The sequence below is a fragment of the Lithobates pipiens genome, unplaced genomic scaffold, assembly GCF_037356315.1.
Source record: "Lithobates pipiens isolate NorthernLeopardFrog02 unplaced genomic scaffold, aLitPip1_a1.2 Scaffold_28, whole genome shotgun sequence".
NCBI lineage: Eukaryota > Metazoa > Chordata > Amphibia > Anura > Ranidae > Lithobates > Lithobates pipiens.
The window spans coordinates 92669171-92691651 of record NW_027507789.1 but is presented as its reverse complement, the minus strand read 5'-3'; the positions used below and the strand labels follow the sequence as shown (position 1 = coordinate 92691651).

General features: G+C 46.3%; 1 protein-coding gene across 1 annotated transcript in view; it reads left to right on the top strand.

Annotated features, from left to right (window-relative positions):
* The window catches only part of STAC2 (SH3 and cysteine rich domain 2), a 1207844-nt gene that overhangs the window by 374525 nt on the left and 810838 nt on the right, over positions 1-22481 (top strand). Inside the window, exon 2 of the mRNA XM_077459468.1 lies at positions 5972-6275. Within this exon, the coding sequence (XP_077315594.1) occupies positions 5972-6275 (304 nt within the window). The remainder of the gene's footprint in view (positions 1-5971; positions 6276-22481) is intronic.

Below are 22481 nucleotides of genomic sequence, written 5' to 3'. Positions count from 1 at the left end.
ATTATTTTCTTCTTGCATGCCATCATCTTCACTAGAACTGGAACAGCTCTTTTTAAAAAAACAAAAACAAATATGTCATACTTACCTTCGCTATGCAGCTCATTTTGCACAGTGTGGCCCCGATCCTCGATTTCCAGGGTGCCTCAGTGGTTCTCGCGGTTCCTCCTCACTTCAGATAACCCCCTAGGAGAAGCGCTCTACCGGGGGGAGGGGGCGTTACCTTGCAGGCGCGCTTCCAAGTCCAACATTTGCGTCCATAGACATGATTACCAGACTCACCCCCTCTCCCGCGTCATTGGATTTGATTGCCAGCAGGGAGAGCCAATGGCTGCACTACTATCAATCTATCCAATCAAGAGTCGGTACCTCATGCAGAGATGGTCCTCCCAGGTATCACTGCAGATTGCAATATTGTCCAGATATGCACAAGCATAGTCCTGGAGGCCATCGAGGAGTTGGTCTACCATCCTCTGGAAAGTCGCTGGTGCATTCTTCATCCCAAATGGCATTACTTTAGACTGGTATAGGCCAAATGGGGTAATGAACGCTGATTTTTGGAATAGATTCCGCATCCAGAGGAATTTGCCAGTACCCTTTGCATAGGTCGAGGGTTGTCAGGAATTTTCCCCGAGCAATGCAATCTAACAGATCATCCACCCGGGGCATAGGGTAAGCATCAGTGGTGGTGCACTCATTTAATCTGCGGTAGCCTACGCAGAAGTGAGTCGTGCCATCCCTCTTCGGTACAAGGATCACCGGGGAAGCCCAGGGGTTGCTGGATGGCTCAATGACTCCCAACTTTTCCAGAGGGAAGCCCACCCTGGTAAAGATCCGGAGCAAGGCATCAGCCACGGTTTCTGCGTGGATATTTGCCAGGGGAATGGCCTCCGGGTACCGGGTGGCATAATCCACCACAGTGAGGATATATTTCTTCCCAGAAGGACTAGGTCGGGGCAGTGGTCCAACCAGGTTTATGGCAATGCAGCTAAAGGGTTCATCAATGATCAGTAAAGGGTGTAGGGGAGCTTACAGTGGGCCCCCATGCTTACCCACCCGCTGGCATGTGTCACAGGTCCGGCAATACTGTCGGGCATCCCCTGTAATCCCTGGCCAAAAAAACTACTGAGTTAGACGGCGGAGGGTCCGGGACATCCCCAGGTGTCCAACTAAGGGTATGTAAAATGTGTAATAGTGCTGCGCTGTATGGGGAAAGGGGAGAAGACAAGGGGGAGAACGGGGAGAGTGAATGGTCGGGGGTGAAATAAAGGATAAGAAGCGATATTACACCAAAAAATAGCTAGTCATAAACACGCTATATATTCCCTATAGTAAATAAATAATATTGAAGTCAAATAACAATTGTTAGATAAATAATGTGGATCAAAGTGTCATAGTGCTACACGTATGATACAATAGCAAGTGCTAGAAGTAAAGTGCAAAAACTCAAATAAAGTGACTAGTGCACACATATATGAAGTGATCAACTAAAATAATTGCACTCAGAAATAAATCCGTAAAGCACTCCGTATGAATAAATAAATAAATAAAGTGCTAAGTGCCAATAAGTCCAAGCAATAAATCGCATAAAATGGATAAACTGGGAGTGAAGGTAGTGCATCTATTGCTGTCGTGATATTCAGACAAAAACCAAATCCATGTTTTGTGCTGTGCAACTCATGCAGGCAATTCTGTGGCACACTCCTTCTTTCCCCTTCGTGGGATAAATGGATGGATGTCCCCTTACCTTACTGCTGTAAGGTTACAGCGCAAAACAACATATATTGGTCACTATGTAGTTTCCTCTCTCTCTTATATCGGATGGTTTTGTGGTAGATGAACCTCATTATGCTCAAATGCTAGAAAACGTTGCCAAATAGTGTAGTATTTTCATAAATAGATTTTTTAATTAGATAAAGTTGTCTGGCTACTCACATTTTAAAAGGTAAAAACAGGCATTGAATGTAAACAGAACGGTAGACAGCAGGTGTGGGTGTCACTTCCGGTGTCTCTCTCTCTAACTCTCTTTCCGCACGTGTTCGTCACTGTCACGGCACCTGGCTACATATGCAAATAAGATAATACCTAGTTCAGCTTAAAAAATAAATGATAATTTTCCCAATTTTCTGGCAGCCCTTTGGACAATCTGCTGCCATCACACATCTTTCATCTTCTTCCTCAACAACAGTTGGCAGTCCATATAGCACATAGCCTATATAATGACATGTGAGGCCGCGTATACACGCGGGGACTGTTCGCTCAACTTTGTCCGCTGAACAGTGTTTCAGCGGACAGTCCGCTCGTGTGTGGGCTTTCAGCGGACAGTTTCAGCGAACAGTCTGCTGAACAAAGTTTTTCGGAATTTCCGAAAAACTGTCCGCTGAAACTTTGTTTCAGCGAACAGTCCCCTCGTGTGTAGGCTTGTTCGTCAAACTAAGTTCCGCGCATGCTCAGAAAGGATTTACACGCCGAAGGTTGCATTGCAGTGTATAGGACGTCGTTTTCTAGTCCCGTCGTACGTGCCGTTCACGTCATCGCGCACGGTTTCAGCGGACTGTTCGTTCATCGTGTGTGGGCAAGTCCGTCCGTGCTAAGTTTGAGCGGACTGTCCGCTGAAACTGTTTGACAAACAAAGTTGAGTGAACAGTCCCCGCGTGTGTACGCGGCCTGAGTGCCACAATGTGGAGTGCTACTGTGATCCGAGGTGATGATGTCCAGGAGGCATGTCATTGACTGCTTAGGCTCACAGAAAATGGTCTGAATGATGCTGGTAGAAGAATGGCTGCATATAGTGGCATACAAATTACTGTCAGAGGCAGATCTAGGGTATTGCAGTCAGAGATGCTTTTTTTTATTTCCATACCTTTCCATACATCCTTTTCTCAGCCAATCAGCAGTAGTTTCTTTGGCTGCTGGGAGTCCATTTATTTGGAGAGAGTCAGGTGATTGGGGTTCTTTCCACTGGGACTGCGGCCTGGGTGGATGTGTATGGAACAGCGGCAGAAGTGTAGACCTGAAGCCTGGGGCCTAACCACGTGCAAAGGGACTCAGCCCGAGGGGAGCCTGATTACTTGCCAGGAGGCAAGGTGAAGGGACAACCACTCTTGTTGCCTGAGGCAGGTGTAAAGGGATGGAGTTCTGAAGGAGTACCAGAGGAGATTCTTCATCAACCGGGGACTGTGAGGTAGCTGGGAAAGCTTAAGGAGAGAACTCATCCAAGAAGTTCAGCAGGTAGCTATGAGTAAAGCTTGAAGTACAGTAGGTAGCTGTGAGTAAAGCTTGAAGGCATACAGTGTGTAGCTGTAAGTAAAGCTTGAAGAGAAGTACAGCGGGTAGCTGTGGGTGAAGCTTGAAGAACACAGTGGGCAGCTGTGAGTGAAGCTTGGAGAGTCCAGCAGGTAGCTGTGAGCTAAGCGTGAGGATCTACAGTGGTATACTGTGAGTAAAGCTGTTGCTATAGGAGACAGCAGTTGCTACATTCAGCTTAAAGGCCCTTTTCTGTATTGCTGTCTGCCTAGTTCTATTTTTGTCTGTGGAGTCTGCCTATTGCTATTGCATTTGCCTAAGGGTGCTCTGTATCCTGTGACCCATCCCTTCCTGTTCCTGTTAAGAGAAATAAAACTCTCTTTGTTAATTTTTAAAAGTGACTGGCGCCCATCTTTCCACCTTGCACTAAACCCACCATGCCTAGTAACCTGCACCCTGAGGTGAAATGTTGGCCCTACCTGACTCTGGGGGGTCACCACAAGTCCTCTGGCGGTCTGGAAGAGCCCTACATTTTTTTTAAGAGGGAGTTGGTCATTGAAGAAACTGAATGTGTCTGTCTGGGCTGCCGGATATGCCATTGTACAAGCAAGTTGACTTACTGAACTACATGTACCCATTCTTGGCATAGTCAAAGCAAGTTCAGCAGTCAAAATAAATTAAGACCCCTTTCACACTAAGGCAGTTTTCAGGTGTTTTAGTGCTAGGAACAGCGCCTGAAAACTGCCTCCCATGCCACCCAAGTGTGAAAGCCCGACTTTTACACTGGGGCGGTGTGCTTTGCGGAACGTTAGAAAAAGTCCTGCAAGCAGCATCTTTGGGGCAGTTTGGGAGCGCTGTATACGGCACTCCCAAAATGCCCTGCCCATTGGAAACACTGCAACACAGGCATTTTAACCCCTTCTTTTGGGTTAAAAGTGCCCTGCTAGCAGCTGAAAAGCACTGCTTAAACACCCATAAACAGCTAAAACGAGCATTGCTAATGCACAGGTGGCCCCAGTGTGAAAGAGCTCTAAAATAACATGGTCCTTGTCACTGCATGTGGTACTAATAACTGTATTTAACCACTTGCTTACTGGGCACCTAAACCCCCCCTCCTGCCCAGACCAATATTCAGCTTTTAGCGATGTCACTCTTTGAATGACAATTGCGTGGTCATGCAACACTGTACCCAAATGATTATTCTTTTTTCCTCAAAAGAGCTTTCTTTTGGTGATATTTGATCACCTCTGGTTTTTTTAATAAAAAAAAAAAAAAAAAAAAAAAAAAAAATTAAACACCGAAATAAAAAAATTAAAAAAATACAAAAAAAATATATACAAAATACAAAAAAAAATACAAAACCGTTTTATATAGGTGGCATTGGTGGGCACTGAGAGGTGGCGCTGATGACTGGCACTGATAGGCAGCACAGAAGGGCATTGATAGGTGGCACTGAAAGGTACTAATAGGTGGCACTGATAGGTGGCAGTGATGGGCACTGATGGGTGGCAATGATGGGCAATGATTGGCACTGGTAGGTAACACTGATAGGCAGTACTGCTAGGTGGCACTGATGAGGCACTGATTGGCACCACTGGTGGGCATTGATAGGTGGCACTGAATGCTGGCACTGTTATGCACTGGTGGGCACTGATTCATGGCACTGTGGGCACTGGCAGGCGGTATTGATTGGCACAGATGAGGTGGCCTCACCTCTTTCTCTTGGGACCAATGTCCCTTGCACAGAAGCCAGTGATTGGCTTTTTTTTCTCCTCACGCTGTCAGCTTGAGGATAAAAGAAAACAATTACCGATCTTCTGTTTAGATCATGTGATCAGCTGTCATTGGCTGACATCTGATCACATGGTAAGGGGCCGGGATCAATCTCTTACTCCGATCTGTGATCACCTGAGTCTCAGTGACTCGGTAAACACAGCAGGGAGCGTGCAAAGGGGAGGTCGTCTATTGACGGCCTCCCGGCAAAGTAGACCCGTGCTGTAGCCGTTATTCGGCTATAGCATGGATCTGAAGGAGTTAATATCGTTCATGTTATTATCTGATCCGTCTAAATTTATTTAATTGGGCTTGATTGCTGGTACCTTACTTGGACTAGCAGCTGAATCTTGTGTTTTCAGGCCCTCTGATCCCTCCTATATTAAATTGTATTGTAACTGTACTATCTGCCCTCATGTTGAAAAGCGCTGAGCAAACTGTTGGTGCTGTATAAATCATGTATAATAATGATAATATTCATTTTCAGGCTTCAGTCTGCCTCATCTTTCTGTTTCTCTCTGTCATATACAGTATATAGGCTTAGAAGGGATACCTCCCATTGTTTGCTTTTTCATTGTTCTATTTTCCACTCCCCTTTCCCCCTCTTTGCTTCACTTCTTTGCTGTTTGTCATAAGTGATTTTTTTCTGTCAGTGCTATGCCCTGGGCATTGGTTTTCCTTCCTTTACCCACTCTATGCCCTGTTACCATTCTGCAGGGTCTGTCACTTCCCATTGCTTATCCTAAATGCCCCTTGACCCTCCTTTGAGGCAGAGAGCCAATGTCAAATTATTTCACAATGCTGGAGATAGGAGGACTACATCTTTCGCTGATCAGTTTGTCTGTCTAATCTAATTGGAATATTTCACAGTTTTTTGTTTTTTTCCTTGTCACTATACATATTCTTCTATTACATATCCTCAAGTATCATCAGATTCTCTCTTTTTTTTCTTCAGCTACAGCGATTTCGACGTTCCATCTCATTAAAGACCATCCTTCGGAGCAAGAGCGTTGAGAACTTTTTCCAGAAACCAAATAACGAAGCAAAGATATCTTCTGATGTCCTTCTGGGACCTCCGGTTCCTCTCCCACCTCCTTCTCCTCCTCCTGTCCCTAATGAACCTCAACCTCAGCCTGACCAGTCCCCACATCCATATCACAAGCCTTTATCTGTGCTGCAGCCGGTCCGTACACACAGCTTCCAGGACCATGTCTTCAAAAAGCAATGCCCCTGCCATCTATGTCATCAGATCATTGTCGGTAGGTGTCAAACAACTATCAAATATGATACAGAACACACTTGTACTCTGTACAGTACAGAGTTTAACCAGTATTTATAATAACACACTTGTATTTATTAATAGCTAGTATAGAGAACCTATTATGATGCCCCTTTAGACTTTAACGCTTTGGTATACAGAATGTAATTCCATAGAAATAACATACCAATATCACATTTATGTACGTTTAAACTATAAAATGGATTGTCCAATTTTGGGTAGTTACTGCATCGGGCTTACTCTATAAAAGGTACATGGCATGATTGGACCCTAGGATATATCTGCGCTGAACTATATTTCAGAGTTAGCTATTTGCTTAACATACATGTGTACACTTGCTAAAACACAGGGGTAAAGGGCATTGGTCTTTTATCTGTTCACATCATCACATTGTAACTTTGCTAACATGAGACACGTGCAATAGGTTTTGTTCCAAATCAAAATTCCAACAAACCTTTGGTTAATTGGAGATTCAGACATATCTGGATCTCTCAATGAAAATGGTAATGAATTTAGTTGAAATTCATTTAGTTTATTTGTTTTTTTAACCACCTCCCGCCCGCCCTATAGCCGAATGACGGCCTTAGAGCAGGCGTGTTCCTTCGCCTGGCCGTCCCTGGACGGCCTTGTGTTTACTTCAGCAATGCGCGCTGCCGGGGGCGCGCATCGCGGAAGTTTTGTATTCGCCGTGTCTCCCGGAGACAGGCAAATACAGATCGCCGTGAACGGCCAATCAAAGCGGCCGTTCACAGCGCGATCGCAGCTGCCAATGGGAGATGATCTCATATGTAAACATATGAGATCATCTCCCATTGCCGTGTCTCTACCTCCTCACACAGAGACAGCGTGTGAGGAGGGAGAGCGATCTGTAAGTCAGCCCCAGTGCCATCTGTCAGCCCCAGTGCCATCTGTCAGCCCAGTGCCATCTGCCAGTAGTGCCAGTGCCACCTGCCAGCGCCAGTGCCACCTGCCAGCGCCAGTGCCACCTGACAGCGCCAGTGCCTGCCGTCAGCCCCAGTGCCGTCAGCGCCAGTGCCACCTGCCAGCACCAGTGCCACCTGCCAGCGCCAGTGCCACCTGCCAGTGCCATCCGTCAGCCCCAGTGCCATCCGTCAGCCCCAGTGCCGCCAGTGCCGTCAGCCCCAGTGCCGCCAGTGCCACCTGCCAGCACCAGTGCCACCTGCCAGTGCCATCCGTCAGCCCCAGTGCCGTCAGTGCCGCCAGCTCCACCTGCCAGCGCCAGTGCCACCTGCCAGTGCCACCTGCCAGCGCCAGTGCCATCCGTCAGCCCCAGTGCCGCCAGTGCCAGTGCCGCCAGTGCCACCTGCCACCACCAGTGCCGCCAGTGCCAGTGCCACCTGCCAGTGCCACCTGCCACCTGCCAGTGCCACCTGCCAGCACCAGTGCCATCCGTCAGCCCCAGTGCCGTCAGCCCCAGTGCCGCCAGCCCCAGCGCCGCCAGTGCCACGTGCCAGTGCCACCTGCCAGCGCCATCCGTCAGCCCCAGTGCCGTCAGCCCCAGTGCCATCAGCCCCCAGTGCCGCCAGTGCCAGTGCCACCTGCCAGTGCCACCTGCCAGCGCCACCTGCCAGCGCCACCTGCCAGCCCCATTTGCCAGAGCAATTAGCCAGAGCAAATAGCCAGCACCATCTGCCAGTGCCATCTGCCAGTGCCAGCCCCAGTGCCATCTGTCAGCGACATCTGCCAGCCCCATCTGTCAGCCCCATCTGCCTCCAGTGCCACGTGTCGTCAGTGCCACGTGGGGTCACTTTGTGGGCATTTCCATTGTCTTGGTGCTCCAGGGCCTTCAAAAATGTAATAGGTGGTTGAGAAATAAGATGTGTAATTTATGTTCCTAGAACGCCTGATGGTCCTATTTCAATATTGGGCCTCTGTATGTGGCCAGGCTGTGTAAAAGTCTCACACATTTGGTATCGTAATACTCAAAAGGAGTAGCAGAACGTATTTTGGGGTGTCATTTGTGGTATACACATGCCATGTGAGAGAAATAACCTATTACATTGAAAATTTTGTGAGAAAAAAAAAAATCTTAATTTTGCAAAGAATTGCGGGAAAAAGATGACAACATCAAAAACCTCACCATGCATCTTAGTAAATACCTTGGAATGTCTACTTTCAAAAAAGGGGTCATTTGGGGGGGTATTTGTACTTTCCTGACTTGTTCGGGTCGCAAGAAATGAGCCACCAGTACATCAGGTGTGATCAATTTTGTGCGATTCGCACCACAGCTTGTAGACTCTCTAACTTTCAAAAAGACCAAATAATATCCACTAATTTGGGTTATTTTTACCAAAGATATGTAGCAGTATAAATTGTGGCCAAAATTTATGAAAAAAAAAATTATAATTTGCAAAATGTTATCACAGAAACAATGAAATATGCGTTTTTTTTCAAAATTTTCGGTCTTTTTTCATTTATAGCGCAAAAAATAAAAACACCAGAGGTGATCAAATACCACCAAAAGAAAGCTCTATTTGTGGGAAAAAAAGGACACAAAATTAATTTGGGTACAGTGTTGCATGACTGAGTAATTGTCATTCAAAGTGTGAGAGCACCAAAAGCTGAAAATTGGTCTGGTCAGGAAGGGTGTTTAAGTGCCCAGTATGCAAGTGGTTAAAAATTCCACATTTTCATAACGATTCAAATTCAGATCAGTCGAAAAATTATCTACAGATTTGAATTCTGTGTGAAGAATAGTTGGTTGTTGAGGAGTGGTCTGGGAAGCCGGCCACCAAATTGCCAGAAAATAAAAATTCAGGAAAAAAAAAAACAGCGTGGGGGTTCCTCCTATTCATACCAGACCCCTCAGATCTGGTATGGATTTTAGAGGGAACCCCACACCAAAATGTAAAAAAAAAAAAAAAAAAAGAAAAAAAAAGTGTAGCTTCCCTCCCAGAAATCCATACCAGACGCTTATCTGAGCATCCAGGAAAAGGGGGAGGACATGCAAGTGCCCCCCCCCCCAAACCATACCAGACCACATGCCCTTAACATGGGGGGTGCCCTCCCAAAGCACCTTGTCCCTATGCTGATAGGGACAAGGGCCTATTCCCCACAACCCTGGTCTGGTGGTTGTGGGGGTACAGGGTGTGAATTATCGGAATCAGATCCTGCCCCCCCCCCCATGTGAATGACTGTGGGGTACATAGTACCCCTACTCATGTATCAAAAAATGTCAAAGTTATTAAAAACACAACACCAACACAACAAGCAAAGTGTTGAGAATAGGAGATTAAGTGGGGATATGATCAACATATATAAATACATAAAGGGGTCCATATAGTAAACTTTGTGTTGAGTTATTCACTTTAAGGTCTCACAGAGGACAAGGGAACACTCTTTATGTCTAAAGGAAAGAGATTTAAGCTCCAAATATGGAAAGGTTTTTCACACTAAGAGCTGGGAAAATGTGGAATAGATTGCCTCAAGAGCTGGTTCTGGCTAGTTCAGTAGATTGCTTTAAAAAAAAGGCCTGGATTAATATCTAAATGTCCATAATATAACTGGATACTAACATTTATAGGTACAGTTGATCCAGGCAATATCCGTTTGCCTCCTGGGGGATCATGAAGGATATTTTTCCCCTGCTGGAGCAAATTGTATCATGCTTTCCTGACGCCTTCATGGCAGCACACACTGGGTTGTGACTCCGCCCCCACAACCTGACAGGATTGGTTAACTATAAATTTGAAGGGGAGACCTCCCACTGCATTCTCTTTTTTATCTTCACCTGACAGGTTGGATTGTTCTAGTTTCAAAATACCTACAGATGAATAAGCCTCTTACCGCATCACCCCAGCAGGTTCAAGCCTCTCCTGTTTGGAAGTCCCTCCTGTACAGTCTCTAAAAGAGTTTTATGGAGGGAATCCCCTTTCTGGTGGTCTCAGGGGACATCTAACAAAGTTTCTATAAGCTTTAAATAAGCTTTCATTTTGCAGTGGACTCTCTTTTCTATATTCTATATCTCGTTTTATGGCTGTACCTTTTCTTTCCTAGCAGGAGTTTCTGAGCCTTGCTGTCCTCCAGTACAGCTGTCATGGCTGCCGCTAGTGTCCCTGCCGTTCTGCGCATGTCCATTTGCAGCTGGATCGTTTTTTTCTTCCCTGAAAGACATTTTTCCCTCTTCCAAGATGGCGCCGGTTTCCTCGAGACGTTCTGCGCATGCGCGGAGCGTCATTCGGCCGCCGCTATAGCGCCCTTTTTAAAAATACAGTTGTGTGCTTCTGCATGCTGCTGTTTACCAGATACTGCCCTGTATCTCTGTTTTTCTGCTGGATAAGGTAAGAACGTTTTCCTTTCTACTACATTTGCATTGTCTTCTTGTTTTTAGCTTCTGCAGGTTTTTTTGTTAAGGTTCTAGGTCTTAAAAGGGACAGGCAAAAAAAAAAATGTAAAAAAAAAAAATGTTTTATTGATTATTTTTCTGTTTATCGGTATTGCAAAAAATCTATTTTTTTCCCTTCAGTCTACTCTGTCTACTTTTTTCAATGGAGTCCACTGCCCACGCAGACCATCGACAGCTAGAAAGGTAAGAGGCTCTACCGTCGTAGGTGAGTATTGAAGAAGGGGAGAAAAAAAGAGTGCCAACTGCTAAGATGCTGCTTTTTTTGGCAGCCCTACCAGAACAAGAGGAGCAAGTTCCAGACATGGAAGAGGCTCAAGTCGCACTTCCAGTAGAAGATCGCACAGAAGTCGCTCCAGGTCCTCATCTCGTCAGAGACATGGTCGCTCCTACCACAGTCACCCTCGGCATAGCCGGTCGGACCACAGGAGGTCTCCTTCCTCTCATCACAGCCATCACTCCAGGCCCGCAGCTAACGCCTGCTGGATATGCGGCGCACCAGCCCTTCCAGAAAAGCTTGCCTGCCGTTCTTGCTTCAATGAAGCAACTAAAGAGAAGGAAGCGGACGCTAGAATTGCTACTGACCTTATAAGGGAATCAGTACGGGAAACTATTTTGGCAACAGCACCCGCTATGGATGTGGCAGTCCCTAGTACATCCGCTGCGCACCCGTATCACTCCCAGACTTCAGAATCATCTTCGGATAATGACGGCCAGGAGATGTCTGCAGGGTTTGATTTTTCTTTGGTGGAGCCATTTGCAAGATCAGTCAAAGAGGCTATCGGCTGGGAAGACATTATTTCTGAGCCTCAGAAAACCCGCAAATATTTCCCCAATTTAAAGAGACGACCAGAGTCCTTTTCCATTCATTGAGGAACTCAGAGATCTTATTAAGGACGAGTGGGAATCAGACAAACGACCAAGCATTGCTAACAGATTAGCGAAAATGTATCCTCTGGACGAATCAAAGGTTAAACCTTTAGTTAATGCTCCCATAGTGGATTCCTCCCTGATGCGTCTGGCCCATCATGTCACCTTACCCATCGAGGATGCAGTCTCTTTTAAAGACGTACTGGACCGTAAAATGGACTTGGAATTAAAAAAGGCGTATTCCATGGCAGGGGGTTCCTGCAGGCCGGCTATTACCACGGCAGCGGTGGCAAGAGCCATTTCGGGATGGGCAACTAAGATAGAAAAGGATCTTCTAGAGGGTACAGAAATGGAGAAATTTGTTTCTTCTTTGCAAGAGATTAGATTGGCGGGTGACTTTTGTAGCGGAGGCCTCAGTGGACATCATAAGGTCCTCGGCCAGAACAATGTTGGCATTGGTGACAGCAAGAAGGGCCTTATGGCTGAAACCATGGATGGCTGATACAGCTTCCAAAATTAATTGGTGCAAAATCCCTTATGATGGTTCTAATCTCTTTGGTGCCAAACTAGACTCGGCCATTTCCAAGGTCACGGGAGGGAAATCTGGGCCGATTCCCTCCGATAGAAGACCCAAGGCTCAAAAAGGGCCTTCTTTTAGACGCAATCTCCCGGATAAGTATAGGGAGTCCAGATCCTACCGTCCCGGCAGAGAGTTCAGGAGAGATTGGAAGAATACTAAGCCTTCCTTCCTAAGAATGCAGAAGACCAAGGCTACACCCGCAGGGGAGCACCCAAAGTCTTTTTGAAGGTTTGCCCGCTCACCCAGCCCAGGTGGGCACCAGGCTAAGAGGTTTTCTTCAGATCTGGACAAGACATATACAGGACACTTGGGCACTGTCCACAATCAAGTATGGGCACAAGTGGGAGTTCGTGAACAGGTTTCCAGGAAACCACTTTCAGGCTACCAGACTACCATCCACACTATTCAGGAGAAATCTCCTGATAGAATATGTAGCAGATTTAAAACAAAAGGGGGCTATGGTGGAGGTTCCATCAACTCAAAGAGGGAGAGGTTTCTACTCTCCTTTATTTTTGGTGAAAAAAAGGACAGGAGATTTTCGTCCAGTACTGGATTTCAAGAGGCTCAACAGGAACATCAGAGTAGAAGCCTTCAAGATGGAGAGTCTCCAATCCATACTCCTAGCGATAAGTCTGGGCGATTGGATGCTGCCAGTAGATTTGTCGGACGCCTATCTTCACATCCCAATACATCCGGCCTTTCAGAAATTTCTTCGATTCGCCATCAATCATTGCCATTTTCAGTTTCGGTGCCTTCCATTCGGCATTTTGTCAGCTCCCAGGACATTCACCAAAGTTCTCTTACCTTTAGTGGCATTCCTCAGGGGAAAAGGTCTTCGAATTCATCATTACTTAGACGACATTCTACTGTTAGCAAAAGTCAAGAATTATTGCTTCAGCATCGGGAAATTCTTCTTTCGACCCTCCACAACTTCGGATGGATCGTCAATTTGAAAAAAAGCAGTTTACAACCCACTCAGAAGATGGTGTTTCTAGGAGCACATCTGGACACTGAACTGAACAGAGTTCAACTCCCACAGGCAAAGATTCAGCCCCTAATTCAAAAAATGCGGAGACTGCTGTCAGCAAATCATCTGTCAGCCAGGGTCTGTCTAAGCATGCTGGGATCCATGTCGGCTACCATACCCATGGTGCAATGGTCCCAATGGCACATGAGGACCCTGCAAAACTCCTTTCTCAAGCAGTGGGATGGAGTGTTCATGCATCAGATCATTGTCATGTCCAGGTCGGTGAAGCGATCAGTATGGTGGTGGACACACCAAAACAATTTAGAAAAATACAAGCCAATAGTCCCTTCAGATCCAGAAGTAGTGACTTCGGATGCTTGCCAGAGCGGCTGGGGAGGACACTACCAGGATCTAGCAGTCCAAGGCCAGTGGCAGTTCCAAGCCCTAGGAGTGGTTTCCAATATATTGGAACTCAGGGCGGCCTTTCACGCCCTGACGGCATTCACGTCTCTACTTTCGGGAAAGAGTGTGCTTATCAGGATGGACAACAAGGTGGCAGTATCTTAAGTACAGAGACAGGGAGGTACAAGAAGTGTGACCCTGATGAAGGAAGTTCATCCCATTTTAGAATGGGCCCAGATTCACCTAACGGACTTGAGAGCGGTGTATGTCCCAGCAACGCAGAATGTATTGTATGGCCGACTGAGTCTATCTGAGTCGGAGGTCGTTATCCAACAACGAGTGGTCTTTGAGTCCTCAAATTTTTTCTCTCCTGGCGGAAGCCTGGGGGACGCCAGAAATAGACCTAGCAGCCACACCTTTAAACACCAAATGTCACAGGTTCCTGTCAAGGAATCCGTTTCCATCACCTGAGGGAATAGACTGCCTGGTCCATCCATGGAATTTCAAGTTGGGGTACATATTCCCTCCTACTCCTCTGATTGCAAGGTTCCTATCCAGACTTCGGAGGTCCTCAGTAACAATAATCGCAGTGATTCCATTCTGGCCGAGGAGGCCGTGGTTTAAAACCCTTCTGCAGCTCAGTCTCCAACCACCAATTCTTCTTCCACTAGAAAATCCTCTTTCTCCGGAACCGCCTCAAATTCTGGAGTTCCTTCAGTCGGGAATTAACAAAGGCCTCAGTTCAAGCACCCTCAAGGTGCAGGTTTCGGCTCTTTCTGCTAAAACAGGCACAAAATGGGCTTTTCATCCCCTGGTCATACAATTTCTTAAGGCTAGTCTAAAGATAAAGCCTCCTAGGAAGCCTATTTTCCCATCTGGGGATCTGTTGGTAGTTCTCCATGCCTTTTCTAGTCCACCGTTTATTCCTGTGGAGTCTATTTCACTATGGGACTTGACTTTGAAACTTACTTTTCTAATTGCCATAACATCAGCCAAGAGAGTGTCAGAAATTCAAGCTCTGGTTATTTCAGAGCCTTATTTGGTTTTCTTTCCGGATAGGGTAGTTCTTAGACCCTCAGATCGTTTCATACCCAAGGTGGCTTCTTCCTTTCACTATAACCAAGATATTGTCCTTCCATCCTTCTCTGATCAGGGAGAGCCTCATCCGCTGGACATTAAAACCACCATCACCAACTACTTGTCAGCCACTATCTCCTTTAGGAAAACGGACTCTCTCTTGATTATTCCTCATGGAACCAGACGCGGACAGCCAGCTTCCTCATGCACTATTGCATCCTGGTTGGTGAGAGCCATTAAAAAGGCATATTCCACTCAGCATTTGGCGATTCTAGAAGACATCAGGGCTCATTCTACTAGGGCAGTGGCTACCTCCTGGGCAGCATATTGCAGAGTTTCTCCGGAGACGATTTGTAGAGCAGCAACCTGGTCTTCTGAACATACTTTCATTTCTCACTATAGAGTGAACTCTGCCCATTTCTCCTTGGCAGATTTTGGTAGATCTGTTATAAGAGCCAATTCTTCGGCATTGTAGGAATTAAATATTTTTTGCATTTACCCACCCGTCTGGCGAGTTATTTCCCAGTGTGTGCTGCCATGAAGGCGTCAGGAAAACGGAAAATTGTATACTCACCTTTCCATAATTTTCCTTTCCTGACGCATCTTCATGGCACCACACAATGCCCTCCCATTTTATTTGGTTTATGATGATATTTACAGAGAATGCAGCGGGAGGTCTCCCCTTCAAATTTATAGTTAACCAATTCTGTCAGGTTGTGGGGGCGGAGTCACAACCCAGTGTGTGGTGCCATGAAGATGCGTCAGGAAAGGAAAATTACGGAAAGGTGAGTATACAATTTTCCGTTTTTTGCTGGGGTTATTTGCCTTCCCCTGGATCAACTGTGGATAAAGGATTGTAGGATTTAGTTTTTCCCTTTTATTGGTCAAACAAAACTTTTACAATCAGACTAACTTTGTAACACCAGTTTTTGACAAGTCCTTTATAAAAAAAAAAGTGACCCAAAAAAAAAAAAAAAGAAGGCTCCTGCCAAACATGACTGCTCCCTTCCAGGGACTAAATGACAGGTAAACATAGGGTTGGGGTTACCCGATGACGTAACCAGATAACCCAGCCCTCCTGTCATTATGGGGCAGGATCACCCAGTGATGTCACTGGGTAACCCCACCCCTATGATTATCATTCAGTAATAACACTTGCCCAACAAGAGGTAGACAGGGGGCTGGGTCACCTGGTACATCACTAGTAACCCTGCCCCTATGTTTATCTGTCATTCGGCTGTATCCCTGCATGGGAACCAGTGTTAATTTTGACGTAAAATTTCAATTTAGATTTAGTCATACTCTTGACTAAAATGCCATTTTAGTTGTAGTCATATTTTATCTCAGTTGTTTTAGTCATATTTTTGTTGACTAAAATAGTATTAAGTTAATCGAAGAAAATGTTTTAGTCTACTAAATTAACAATGACGTCTTGATCGGCAGGCAATTTTTTTATTTTTTTTTAGTTTGGGTCAGAATTTTCATTTTAATAAACAACTTGTCAAAAACTGGTGTTGGGTTGTTTTTTTAGCACTTTTTGGTGAATTAGTAGGGGTACTATGTACATATGGGGGGCAGGATCTAAGGGCCCCTTGTTAAAAGGGGCTTTCAGATTCTGATAAGCCCCCTGCCTGCAGACCCCCACAATCACGGGGCCAGGATTGTGGGAAAGAGGCCCTTGTCCCCATCAAGATGGGGAAAAGGTGCTTTGTGGGAAGGGGAAGCCCCCCCCTGCCCCAAAAAGCACCCCCCATGTTGAGGGCCTGTGGCCCGGTATGGTTCTTTCCTGGCCTGCCGGGCTGCATGCTCAGATAAGGTTCTGGTATGGATTTTGGGGGGAACCAATGCCATTTTTATTTACATTTTGGTTTGAGGGTTCCCCTTAAAATCAATACCAGATTCTGAAGGGCCTGGTATGGATGGATGGGGGGGAGGAAGTATTCTGTTTTTTTTTTGTGTTTTTTTATTTTATTTTTTTTAACAGCCATTTGTTCTGTTTGCATTCTGCTGTTAGCAAGGAGTCCCGCTGACAACAGATGAGTCATGTTTGTTAAGGATGCCAGCGGTGTTTCTGAATATACAAAAGGAATGCCGATATAAAATACATTCTGTAATTCATTCAGATCTAGTATGGATTCTAAGGGGAACCACATGCCAAAATTTAAAAAAATAAAATTACATGGGGTCCCCCCAAAAATCCACATCACACCCTTTTTCGGAGCATGTAGCCCAGCAGGCCAGGAAAGGGGGGGCAAGAGAGCCCCCTCCTGAACCATACCATGGTACACATCCCCCAAAGCACTTTGCCCCCATGTTAAACATAAAAATGCTTACCCAAATGAAAAAAAAAAAAAAAAAAAAAAACACCGCTTTCTGAACATAGGTTACCCAGTGACATAACCAGGTGACCCGCCACCATAATGAAACTTGCCCAATGAGAGGTAGGCATGGGAGCTGAGGGCTTCCAAATTCCAATAAGTCACCCCCCGCACCCCAACAACTACCAGGCCAGGGGCCAGGGTTGTGAGGAAGAGACCCTTATCCCCATCAACATGGGGACAAGGTGCTTGGGGGGCAGAGCCCTCTCAGGCCCAAAGTACCCTCCCATGTTGAGGGCATGTGGCCTGGTATGTTTCCGGGCCTGTGAGGCATAATTTTTTGACCTATTCGAATTCGAATCATTCTGAAAAATTAGAATTCATTAGAAAATGTATAAACTAAATGAATACCGAAACGAATCAACAAAATTAAATTAGTAATAGAACTGTCATAAACCGGATGTGACCAGAACTGTGTGACTGCTACAGTAAACCAAACATAAGTAGGTGAAAGTAAGTGATTTTATTAAGCTAAATGCATATAATGTGAATACACCACCAATACCAAACAGTGAGAAAACCAAATAACAGTGACAACCAACCAGTATATATAACAAAGGGGATACCAGAATCATAGTCAAGCCAGGCCAGTGTCATAAACAGGGGGTCAGCAGATGGGGGGGACAAGGAGAAAGGAATCAGGTTGCAGGACAAGGTTCCAGGGATGCAGGAATAGACAGGATCAGGTACAGCAGGTTCAGGATGCAGGAATCGAGGATCAGGATAACAGGTAACAGGATGCAGGATGCAAGTCAGGGCTCAAGGACAAAACAAAAAGGCAAACATGTGAGTGCTTGCCGGGTATTTATAGGCCTGTGATTGGCCTCAAGTTACACATGATTGCAGGAGGTGCTGTTTGCTCCACACTGCCACTCCAACTGGTTGTAATTGTCCATAGTCTATGGCATCAAGCAGAACAATGGACAGGGGTACATCGGGCTGGGCATCAGGCACTTCAGGGTAGACAGCGGGCTCTGGGTCATCGAGCTGGTTAGCAGGCTCTGGGTCATCGAGCTGGGTGGCAGGCACCTTGAACTGGGCAACAGGCACATCAGGCTGGGCAGCTGGCACGGGCACATCAGGCGGGGCAACAGGCACATCAAGCTGGGCAGCAGGCGCAGGCACATCAAGGTGGGCAGCAGTTACATCAAGCTAGGCAGCAGGCACTTCAACCTGGGCAGCAGACACGGGCACGTCAAGCTGGGCAGCAGGCACGGGCACTTCAAGCTGGGCAGCGGGCACTTCAAGCTGGGCAGCGGGCACTTCAAGCTGGGCAGCAGATATGGGCTCATCAGGCTGGGCAGCAGACAGTGGCACATCAGGCTGGGCAGCAGACAGAAACACATCAGGCTGGGCAGAAGACAGAGGCTCATCAGGCTGGGCAGCAGGCTCCAGTTTGTCGAGCTGGGCAGCAGGCAACAAGACATCAGACTAGAAAGCGAGTACGTCAGACTGGAAAGTGGGTACTGGCACCTCAGCCTGGGACTCTGGCACCACAGGCTGGGACAGATTTGTGGGTGTGGAGGCAGGTTGGGTTAATGGCAGGATCGTTTTGGTTGGGAAAAACTTTTGTTTTTTCTTTGGCTTAGTCACTGAAGCTCTGTAGGTGGGGGGTGCAGCAGACTGGAAAGGAGGATTGGGATATGGCAAAGAGGAGATAAAAGCAGCTGGGGGACGTTCTTGTGGATTAGTAGGCAGCTCAGAAGGTGGTGGGTTGAATACAGCATAGGTACAGGGAGCAGAGACCGGATATGAATATTTGGTTGGAAGCAAAGTATACTGGGCTGCTACTGGGTTGGCATAGGTGATGGGGAAACAGACTTTTGGGCAGGCAAGTGTCTGATGGCAGAGGTAATTTTTTGTGGGTTGGTTGGGGCTGGTTGTAACATATCAGACCATGCTGAGAGTATTGGTTAGACAAAGAACGGATCACATGCTGCCTTTCTAACAAGGGTCTGTAGTGAATACATTCCATAAGCTTCTGCTGAGGACAAACAGAATAGTGCTCAAAAAAACATGCGGAATCATCCTCTAACAGCCACACCAGAGACTGCACCTGATCAGCACTGAAAGAGGGAGAAAAATATTCACCGGTCTTTGGAACACAGGACAGGGCTAGCTCAGTACATATTTGGATCAAAGGCAGCACATACCTAAACAATATACAGCCCTGGTCAACCAGGGAGTGGGCCAAATGAATGATCTCAAGCAGCTGGTCATTAGTCCACTCTTTCAGTGTCTGGGGGAAGATAGTCGCCACTCTTTGATGCCTGCAGAGCATAATAAAAAATCACATTAGAATTCATTCCAGCAAAGCCAACAGAACCAAGATGGTTCCTCTGTAAAGCCACTTCTGGTCAGGGGTGGCCTTGGTTTCTGTCATAAACCGGATGTGACCAGAATTGTGTGACTGCGACAGAGTAAACCAAACATAAGTAGGTGAAAGCAAGTGATTTTATTAAGATAAATGCTTATAATGTGAATACACCACCAATACCAAACAGTGAGAAAACCAAATAACAGTGACAACCAACCAGTATATATAACAAAGGGGATACCAGAATCGTAGTCTAGCCAGGCCAGGGTCATAAAACAGGAGGTCAGCAGATGGGGGGACAAGGAGAAAGGGATCAGGCTGCAGGACAAGTTTCCAGGGATGCAGGAATAGACAGGATCAGGTACAGCAGGTTCAGGATGCAGAAATCAAGGATCAGGATGCAGGTCAAGGTTCAAGGACAAAACCAAAGCAAACATGTGCGTGCTTGCCGGGTATTTATAGGCATGTGATTGGCCTCAAGTGACACCTGATTTCAGAAGGTGCTGTTTGCTCCACACTGCCAGGATCCATCCGATGGTGGACCCCAGTACTGCAGCCCAAAGATGACATAACATCAGCAGGCAAAAGCTCTCCTGACAGTTCCAACCTGCCAGGAGACACCTGCTGGTGGACCTCAGTACTGCACGCCAAAAAGACAGATATTACCAGCGGATGGAACATTTCCTGACAACGAATCTATTCGAAATAGAACCTTTTTTTTGTTCTGCACGTGTCCAGCTAACTACACTATAAATGCACTAAAAACATAATATATGTTTTAATTAGTTCACTTTTATGCCACGTACACATGAGCAGACTTCTCATCGGACTGAACTATGAAGGACTTTTTAACAGAGTTCCGCCAAAATGGACTTGCCTACACACCATCACACCAAAGTCCGACCTTCTAGAATGCGGTGACGTACACCAGGTCCGACGCGACTATAAAACGCAAGCTCAATTGCGAGTGCACCACCCTTTGCGCCCCTTCTGCTAATTTCGTGTTTATCTCTTATTAGTAGAAGTTTGGTGAGAGACGATTCACGCTTTTCAGACTCGTGTTTTTTCAGATCGTTTAACTGTTGTTCAGTTTGTGCTTGTGGGGTTTGTATCTCCTTTTCAGTGTGTGTAGTCAGTTCGCATTTGTTAATTCAGTGCGCTTTTGTCCGCTCGTTGCTGATTTTCAGCTCGCTTTTCACAGGCCTTGCTGTTCTTCAGTGCGTTCTGTTAAGTTAGTTCTGACCAGCTGACCATTTTGAAGCCATGTAGTGTGTACGTACTTGTCGTAGAGTTCATGCTTTGCTTTAGCTTGGTGTTGGGGTTCATTCTTCGCCCCAAGCCCAGTAGTCCATGAACAGGGTGGGGAGGAGTTCATGGACAAAGAATTGGTTGCTCCAGTGTGACCAATTCTCTCACATGCCTTTGCTTCGTGAGATCTGTGAGAATAATCCTGACAATTTCAGAAACTTTCTCAGGATGACGACCCCATTTTTCACCGTTTGTTGGCTTTGCTTACCCCTTATATCAGCATGCAGGATACCTGCATGAGGCAAGCCATCACTCCGGAGCAGAGGCTAGTCGCCACATTGCGGTACTTGGTGACTGGGAGAAGCCTGCAGGACCTCAAGTTCTCAACAGGCATCTCCCCCCAGGCTCTGGGGATCATTATCCCAGAGACCTGTTCTGCTATCATTCAGGTCCTGCAGGAGGACTATATCACACCCCTTTCACACCAGGGCGTTTTGCAGGCACTATAGCGTTAGAAATAGCGCCTGCAATCCGCCCTAAAGAAGCTGCACCATTGTGTGTAGTGTGAAAGCCCCGAGGGCTTTCACACTACAGCGGTGCGCTGGCAGGACGTCAGGAAAAAGTCCTGCCAGCAGCTTCTTTGGATTGGTGTGTTTACCGCTCCTCCACCGCTGCTCCCCATTGAAATCAATGGGGCAGCGTTGTAATGCCGCCGGCAAAACGCCGCTATTGCGGCGTATTGCCGGCGGTTTTAACCCTTTCGCGGCCGCTAGCGGCTGGTAAAAGCGCCCCGCTAGTGGCCGAAATGCGCCGCAAATCCGGCGGTAAAACGCCGCTAAAAATAGCGGCGTTTTACCGCCGACGCAAAGGGTGGTGTGGTGTGAAAGGGGTCTCAAGGTAAGATTTATCCTTTAACATCACATTTTATTGTATTTAATGTTTGCTAATGTATTGTATTTCTTTCCTCAATACCTAATTACCATGATTGCAATATGTTGTGAATGTCCCCTTTGTCCTCATACACGCTGTAATCTTTTAATGCTCATGTCACATAACAGATAAGACCAGAACTGTGTGGACTGCAACAGAGGAAACCCAAATGTGTATAAGTGAAATATCACAATTTATTAAGGGAAGTGAATAATATAAATACAACCACACAGTGCAATAAACCAACAAGAGGCCCTCAAATAACAACAAACAGATACTGTATGTACAATAAATGGGAAATACCAGGATCATAAATGATATCCAGGCCAGGGTCATGCACAGAGGATCAGCAGATAAACAAAGGGCAGTTCCAGAATCAGAGAAGCAAGCAAGGCCAAGGCCATACAAGGGGAAATCAGCAGATGGGGTAAGGAACACAGGACAGGGAGATGATGTACGAATCAGACTGCAACACAGGGATGACGGTAACAGGTGGAACAGGATGGGGACCAGGACAGGGAAATAGGATCAGAAACACGGGTCACAGGTTCAGGGCACAGGAACAGATCACACAGCAGCAGGTCAGGGTGGAAGGACAATATAAGGCAAACATGTGAGTGTTTTCCGGGTATTTATATGCCTGTAATTGGTCTCAAGTGACACCTGATTGCAAGAGGTGCTGACTGCTCCATGTGACGGACTGGGGTTTATATGGTCACAAAACAGACACCCCAAAGCAAAGTACATATTCATTTTTTTTTATATATTTCTAAACATCTCCCTTCTATTCTATTAATAACCAGTAGATGGCAGAGAAGGTACACAAACAGAGTCTATATAAGGCCACACACCATGTGACTGGAAATTAAACTACTTCCAGCCATAAAGTCAGTGGTCATATCTCATGCTGTTTGTGTGTTTCTTTGCAGTCCACGCCAAGCTGATCACCTTATCTCATCGCGTCTACAATCATCGGCTCTCTTAATTTACATTTTGAGGCAGGTAACATTTTGGGGGCTCGTGTGCCGGGATTCGTTGTGTTACCAGTGAGAGG